This window comes from Tigriopus californicus, chromosome 11 (assembly GCF_007210705.1).
Source record: "Tigriopus californicus strain San Diego chromosome 11, Tcal_SD_v2.1, whole genome shotgun sequence".
Lineage (NCBI taxonomy): Eukaryota > Metazoa > Arthropoda > Copepoda > Harpacticoida > Harpacticidae > Tigriopus > Tigriopus californicus.
The window spans coordinates 12,039,757-12,047,830 of record NC_081450.1 but is presented as its reverse complement, the minus strand read 5'-3'; the positions used below and the strand labels follow the sequence as shown (position 1 = coordinate 12,047,830).

The 8,074-nt window shown below is 40.9% G+C and overlaps 2 protein-coding genes across 2 annotated transcripts; one reads left to right on the top strand and one right to left on the bottom strand.

Annotated features, from left to right (window-relative positions):
- The first annotated feature begins 2,948 nt into the window (after positions 1 to 2,948).
- Positions 2,949 to 6,168, top strand: LOC131890176 (F-box only protein 25-like). The gene is made up of 2 exons (XM_059239474.1): positions 2,949 to 4,152; positions 5,128 to 6,168. Exons 1-2 carry the CDS (start codon positions 3,370 to 3,372, stop codon positions 5,644 to 5,646), a joined length of 1,302 nt encoding a protein of 433 aa, XP_059095457.1. The 5' UTR covers positions 2,949 to 3,369; the 3' UTR covers positions 5,647 to 6,168.
- LOC131890177 (dual specificity phosphatase 29-like) lies at positions 5,921 to 7,140 on the bottom strand. Its single transcript, XM_059239476.1, has one exon. It carries the CDS (start codon positions 7,043 to 7,045, stop codon positions 6,149 to 6,151), a length of 897 nt encoding a protein of 298 aa, XP_059095459.1. The 5' UTR covers positions 7,046 to 7,140; the 3' UTR covers positions 5,921 to 6,148.
- Between the last annotated feature and the right edge of the window lie 934 nt (positions 7,141 to 8,074).

Here is an 8,074-nt window from a genome sequence, read left to right as displayed (position 1 = left end):
TATTATTTGTGAAAAGTTTACCTCTTTAGTCGAAGAGGATTCAATCTTGAAGTAACAATTTCTTGATTGTCAACAACTACCTACTTTTGAAATTTTTCTATTGCAGGGTTTTTAAATATTTGCCAATTCACAAGTTCTTACGGCTATCCTATCATAGTTACTAACTTCAATGCTGAAATCCATTTCACATTTTCGATCAAACTCCAGGGCAGTGGTAAAGAAATTGGAAATAACGAGATTACAGTAATTAGTTCGTTTTTTCGAAAAAGGAACTGTAGTTCCATTAAACTTTAAAATGGTTTAATTGTAACTACCCAAAAACTAAAAACTCCTCGTTACTCGTTACTTTTTTTTCATGCTCCAGAGACATTTAAGTTTTCACTTCTCTCTTAGCAACTGAGAAAAACTGAAGGTGTTCAGCAATCTTAACAGAAATTCCACTTTTTAAATATTTTCATTTGTCATAAAAAAGAAGTTTAAGCCTGAAAATTGTGCGTGCTTTTAAAAACGTCCTATGTGTTTGTGGTTTCAAATCTTGTTACATTCGCAGTGCTTTATTGTCCCAGAGTAAAATCTTCCTTTGGCTTGAGTATGTTCCACCAAATTCATCAACTCTCCCCATATCCATCCATGGCTTTTGGCACAAGGTTCTAACAGGGATGCTTTATAAACTCGAGAATTTGTAATTCTGTTTTTCCTTAGCGACGTTTTGTTTCATGGTTGCAGATGTCTAACAATCATTAGCTGAGAAAGGAAAAGATCTCAGTTTAGATAATGAAATACCTAAATAATACGTCCTCTAGAAGAAGGTGATACATTTAATACTAATACTCGGTAAGCATTTTAAAGGGCGCTAAATAATTGGAACATACTTAAAACATAACTCAAAGACTGTCAAAGACTCCCATTTTTGAAATGTTTTCGAAGACAGTTTCAAATAACGGCGAAAAAAATGAACCGCAGTCAACGAGTCCGTCTTCTCATATTTGATTTTTCAAAAAAGGAAAATTGATTTTGCAATGGAGCAACTTATACTTGGTATGATAACATACTCGTACCTTAACTTATTCCGGATTCAAAATCCCCAAGGGAGTAATTCAGTTTTGCGCAAATAAACAACATTAATGCTCGTAAGCACAACATGTTGGCAGGAAAATGACAAATTTGAGGACAGTTTAAAATAAAGATTTAATCATTTAGCGAAGTATGGTCTTGGTGAGGCAAAAAAAACCGTGAAATATTGGTCAGCCAAGATTTTAGTAAAAGTTATTGTAACGAGTAACGCCATCACATTTTTTGGCAAGTAACAGTTGTATAACAAATTGCTTTTTTGGCTATTGTTATTGTAAATGTAATTCATTCCTTTTACTGGGGAACCACTAACACCCTGTCAAACTGCCATCCCTGGAATTATGATTGAATTGAAAAGGTGCTTCGCTATAAATTTAGTCATTCATGGAAGACTTGACTCTTAGCAAGCACATTCCTAATCAATGTCTTACAATAATAACAGAACATCTATAACCTGACCGTAGAAAAAGTAACGAGTCGGAAAACCGCCTGTTAAGTTTCATTAACATCAGCTCTCTATGTTTACATTGTACGACAGAGCTCTTACTTTTGAGTTAAAACTTTTATCGGAGACCCCAAATATTACCAATGGGTGTACGTATGACTCGAGGCACCAATTTCTTTATTGATATCCTATTTGAGTACGCCACTAGAATATTTGTTCCCTTTCAATGTTCCTTCCCATATTCTTGGGGACATGAGTTGTGACAAACGAGATTGGCGTGTCTTTCTACCTGCCTCACGCACTCTTCACTCTCTAGAAAGTAAGATATGAAACATACCCAAATATGGTCTGACAATTGGTATCTGTAAAAGCTCTCCATATAGGGTCATTGAGAATGTTCTTGCCGTTGTAGGGAGTAAAGCAAGTCTACGTTGCCTATCCAAGGTATCTGTCCATAATATCACACTAAGATCGTGCGCAATACATTTACTTTCAATCCGGTTTCGATGAGAATAGGGTTCATGTCACCAGTCATTATGTAACAATGGCGTATGGCTTTAACATCAAAAAAGTTATTTCTGACCTCTCGTTAAGCAATTTTGTACCCTCCCATTTCAAAGCCATGCATACGTACAGAGAAATTGATATTTTTTTCTTTTGCTTTGCTCCCATTCGTTTTTCACCATTGAAGTCGGAAAAGACGTGGAAAAGCCAACTTATTCTTCCCCTCCTGAAGACCTCGATCTGTCTTTCTTGGTAACAGGGTTTGGTTCATCTTGCTTGGTCGCAACAAAGACAGCTGTTCCCCAATTGCGTAATGTCAGACAAGCTCTAGATGGAAAACCATTGCCCTGTACTGTACCAACCATTTGGCATCCGTACCCTTGATCCCTTCCAGAGTCCAGACCAAAAGGCAGCTGGGGTTGATGGTTGAGTATGCGCGCAAAAATCAGTCTTGCCATTTGACCCTTGGTTGTCTCATTTCTAAAGAGCCCTTTCCAGAAAGAGGTCAAATATTATCCGCAATGTTTTAGGTATCTGTCTTTGTATCAGACTCTATATTAACATTTTCTGAAGTGAATATATGAAAAAGTTAAGTACCATTAGTCAGACCAGTACATGAAAGCTAGCCTCTTGCTTCTTTTGACGACACTGATGGACACATCTAGGCCTGAGAAGGAAGGGCCTTGCTTCTTGTCTACAGCCACAAGAACATGACAACAGCTGTGACATTTGTAGCTCAGGCTTTGAATGCAGTACGTTCATTATTCCTCGATTAAAAATAATTTCTTTAGGGCGAGATTTTTTGCTCCATGCCAATGGGAAAAACCGACGGAAATCCCCAAGATCTTTGTCTTGTGAAACTCCGCCTTTCCTTCCCCAATTTCTCGTCGGTTTTTACAAAGGACTACTGAAGAACAGGCATGCTGGGTCATCTATCATCGAGTAGGCCTGCTTTGTGTGCCTTCAATGCCTTCTGAGCATGTCAACTCGAGAGTGAACACTATTGAGGGAAGACGAACAGGCACAATTCTGCCTTGAGAAGCTAAAAATCAACAACTTTAAAGGGAAACTGGGCATGTGAATATGTATGATGTGGTCTGGCTGACAATGTCGGACAGCTTCTTCCTTGTGGGCAACAAGAGTAAGTGCGCACCATTGGAAGGAACACAAGAAGAAAGAACCTACAACAGCAGCGAGCGCTCTCGTTGCCACCATAATATGACGATGGTGGGAACAGTTTGAGAGAAGAAGGCCTTGTCAACATACTGTGCTCTTTCAATCACAGAAACATTTATTCACACAGTGAGTGGTGTTGGTGTTGGTTCATTTGATTAGAGGTTCATCACAATATGCCCTTCGTTTCCAAAGATTGGCGAAGTCCAGGGGAGAAATGGATTCGCTACAATGGAGGATGGGAAATGAAGAAGACCGTGTGGAACGTCACTCATCAAAGCAACCACCATCATGGTTTTACTTTTGACCTCCAGGTCCATGAAACAGGAGAGTCCTTGGATGACAGTGGATCTGAAAGCTCTCCTATGGAAGTGGGAAGCTGGGACTCGAGTTACTCCCTGTCTCCATCCTCGTCCCCAGTTAACCATTCCAGTTTCAAGGAGCCCGTGTCCAAGGTCAGCTTACTTAAGAAGTGCTTCACTTTGACCAAAGAGGCTGTGAAACCCAATGACAACGATGTCAAGCACCTGAACAGAGAGCTCCACTTGCCTCAGATGATCTCGCAGCCTTACTACAATATCACCATCAAGTCCACCCGAGAAATCGCTGGCTTCAATGGTTTGGCTGAGGCTTTCCTCCGCTTGGATTTCTTGAATGCAGTCAAAGATATTCGAAGATTCAATTACGTCTCCAAGATCATGTACAAGCTGTTCAGTCACGATCGACTCAGTCAATTGTCAGGGGCTGCTCAAAAGGTCCTTTTCCGGATGCTGGAGGAAATGGCAGACATGGTCTACAAGAACAATGTCAATCAGCATGTCCTTCGGAAACTCTTGGACGAACTTCACGCAACCCTGTCCATATATCACGTTTGGGGCACTCATCTCGGCAGCAAGGCCTTGTTCAAACAACATGTTGAGAGCAAGCGGAAAATCACGGAAATGGTCGAGAAAATGCAGGTAAAGAGGCTATAATCGTTGCCTCCCCACGTCCGGGTAATTAGAGGTAGACCTGAACTAGAATGCTTCACTTTTTTCTGCTGACAAAACATATTGCGTCAAGGACACGATGGTTCGATAATCGCACCAGAGCTTAAGTACAATGTAAAGGTGTTGTCATTGAATGAACGAGATGAAACGTTTGGTCAATTTCCTGCAACGATTTGAAGGAGCTTGGTTTCGAAGACGATTGTCAGTTCTAGGTTAGGTTGTGTAAAAAAGATCAAACATCACTATGGGGTTCCGCTTCAGTTGGTAGGGGTATTTTTTTTTATCTCGTTCTGTGGTTCCTTTGGTCTTAATCACTCAAGTGAACAATCGGTGGGTCCATTTGCTTGCGTGAGACCTCAGAAGTTTAATTCAGAAGCGGGTATTCTTCATGATGATTGATTGGATTCTGTGATTCACGATTAAGATGCCAAATGTTATCTTTGTTGCTTCCGATATTCTACTTCAAAGTACACTAAAAAGAGAACATGTCGAATTAGATTTGATAGGCATTTATAACACTTTTATCAACACTGACTTAATCGTGTCATGTCTTTTGTGTCTTCAAAAATCTTCAAAAAATTGTACCATCTGGTGTGCTAATATTCAAACTTATCCTCGAACGCGTGAAATGACATCAGATCAAAGGAAGTCAGAAAAGTTCGACGTTCCTCAGCCGCTTACCATGATCGTAATTCCAACAGAAATGAAAGACTAACAGTGCTTATAAAGCGATCCTATAAGATGAGGTATGCTCCGACTGATCCGATTATCCAATCAGGTCTCGAAATCGGAGAGAATTTTATGATCATATTTTTCAATAAAATCGATCGACTTTGGTTAGCGAAGAATCAGTCACTCCCAAAAAACATGAATGCCTCCGTACAATTTGTATTTATAAAAACAACGTACGAAAACTTTTAAACGACCTCTGCAATTAATTTTCAGGTTACCTATAAACAGGACTTGGCCACACCCGCCGCCAATCTCAACCGCGAAAGCTCACCCGTGAATAAGAACGGCTTGATTAACTCGCTACCCGAGGAATGCATCCGTGAGATTCTCTTGAGGCTCTCGGATCCCAAGGACGTGGAACGAGCCGGTGACACCTGCCTTACTATGAGTACGATTGCGCGAGAGAAGCGGGTGTGGCGTGAATTGGTTCAAACACATTTCACCAAGCAGCAAATTGAGTTCATCATGAATGAAAAAGCTGATCTGAAAGGCCATAAGGATTGGAAAATCATCTACAAAGCCTTGCGTTGGCGCTTTGGCCTCAAAGAGGATTACACGGAAGTGCTCATGCTCTGTCGGAAATGTCGTGTTTTGTTCTGGCAATCTCTTGGTCATCCATGTTTGGTCCGGGAGATGAATAGCAGTGGAAGTGAAGATGACGAAGATTCGCAATCAGTTCAAGTCGAAAGTCCAGTATCTCCCAACCTCTTTCTCTCATTTTTCTCCGTTTGAGGCTCAATTTTGCCTTGATTTTGAGCAAAAAAAAAACCTTGCCAGATGTGAAACAACCCGTGTGCAATATCAGGGCGAAGTTCAGAGTGGAAAAAAAATCTTCAACTGTTCCCATATTACATGAAACCAATTTGTCAAATCCCTTTACTCTGTATTTGTCCTCTTTCAATGCCTTTTTCGCTTGCCCTTTTCATTTCTTGAAGATTCCAAGACACAAAGGTGATTTTAGGAAGGAGAAGTAAGGAATCCATTACCCGCGCGTTTGATCAGATGATTAGTTTTGTCAAAAATGTATTTCAAATGGAAATAATGAAATATGGTATTACATACAATCACACATTCATCCTTACATGTATACTTGCTCTTTCAGAAATAAACCGTTCATACTCTCATGATCAAATTCGGGCCTCAAGAGGAACGCAAGTGTCCCCACTTAACAAACATGTTTTTTTGATTTACATTCTAAACACAAAAATAAGATCCGAAACAAATTCAAATCGGTTTACCAAACAAGCCTCTTCTTAAAAATGTTGTCAAAGTCGGACAACTGATTCAAAAATCCCGGGTTAGGACGAATGGGCCGAGATCGGCGGATTTGCTCCACGGCCTGGTTGGCAGTCATGCCTTTCTTAGCTACAAGATAGGCAGCCACCACCGTGGCAGACCGAGACCAGCCCATAACACAGTTTACTACAACAATTCCATTGCGATTGAGGGCCTCTTCAATAAAGTTATTGGTTCGGGTGAAGAATCGGGAGATATTCGCATTGGGGTGATCGTCAACGTGGAATCCGTAGTAGTTGATGTTGTGGAGTGGATACATTCCAGGGTTCACCTTCACGTGACCTTCAGCTGTGTTTAACACGTGAGTGGCTCCGATAGACTTGAGATAATCAATGTTCTTGACTGTTTCAGCGTTGGCAAGGTAAATTCCAGGATGGACTTTGTCACAGTCCACATTGGCGTAGTTTCTCTCCTCCCAGTTGGTGGCCGTGAAAAATCCTGGCATCCGACGGTTCTCGCTGGTTCTTGTGTGGAGGATGGAATCAATTAGATCATCTCGCGTTGTCTCCTTCACCAAGGACGGGGCTCGAGTATAGTAGACTTTGCTTTCAAAAGGCTTTTCATCCGAGAAGGCCGTATTGATCTTGGCACGGATTGGATTGATCACGTCCCGATATCGCAGAGAAGGCGGTCCAACGCTCGAGGCTCGAGTCCTGGACGGAAATTTGTAGCTACTGTCGTAGAAGTTGTACTTCGTGGAGTTGAAAGCATCACTAAACCGCTTGGAAGGCGCCGTCGAGTAATCCGAACCAAAGTTGTACATTCGAGGCACCGATGGTGAATCAAACCGTCCAGTCAAGGCCGATGGATATGAGGGTACATTTGAGTAGTACATTCTTCCGGAGACTCACGCAGTTCTCACTTCACACTTCTCACTCGGACAGATTCATTCGCGATCCTCGTGCAATGGTCACAGTCTCAAAAATGGCCTCGGGCTTTCCCCTATTTCAGGCCGCTCTCTTTGCACATAGGTGTTCCGATTGGGAGCATTTCGGCTCTCCATCCTTGGCTCAAAGCAGTAAAAGAAAGAGAGAGAGAGAGTTCACTTAGATCGACTGGATCTTGTCCTGGACTTTTTTAAGACGAGGAAAGAGCTCAAGGTCTTTGAAAGCAAACTTGTAGGAGTCTCATCATGATTTGTTGGATAGCAGGTAGCTGGAATCAATCAGGGAGCGAGCTCGTTTGCACAATGTCCTGATCAAGATGACAGAGGATTAATTTTGTTTCACAGAGTTACCGCTGAAGGCTAAAAAGGAACTTTCATGGATGGCAATTTCTATCTGCAATGCATTTTTGCTTAGAGTTAGCAAAATCTTATGGGGTATTAAGAATGCAATGTCGAAATTGAAGTAGCACTTGCGGTTAAGTGCGAGGTCCTTTGATCGAAATTCCTTACCAAATCGGGTTAACGTAGAGTTACCTCCCAAAATGGAACGAGAACAAAATTTCCAATTTAAAAACAGTTATGGTTTGTGGGGTAAAGTGGCAATCTCCGTCAGACTTATTTGACTTACATTCATTAAAAAGATTTGAATTGATGGATAATAAGTTAAAAATAAAAAGAAACATTAAACTAACGTTTTAGCCGAGGGTAGCGATTGCACAGCCATAGGACGTATACGTATCAAAGACTAAAGACGGATTCTTCCAGACAAGTAGTGTTTTTTTACGGATGATGTCAGTCAAACTCAAACTTGTTAGAAAACTAATTCAATGCTCTTACTAAATGTAACTTTACCTTTTAAGTGAAATTGAATTCTTGCCTGTGCTTACTTGGAATTTCATGCTAAGCATTGGTTCAAACCCGTAGATATGCAATAGATAACCAATCAAGATTATACCAATATCATTTACTTTCCAGAAG

Bases quoted from the DNA above. Each gene is read 5' to 3' on its own strand.
- LOC131890176 (XM_059239474.1), top strand. From the start codon at position 3,370: ATGCCCTTCGTTTCCAAAGATTGGCGAAGTCCAGGGGAGAAATGGATT. The intron at 4,153-5,127 runs GTAAAGAGGCTA...ATTAATTTTCAG, and splicing joins AAATGGTCGAGAAAATGCAG to GTTACCTATAAACAGGACTT.
- LOC131890177 (XM_059239476.1), bottom strand. From the start codon at position 7,045: ATGTACTACTCAAATGTACCCTCATATCCATCGGCCTTGACTGGACGG.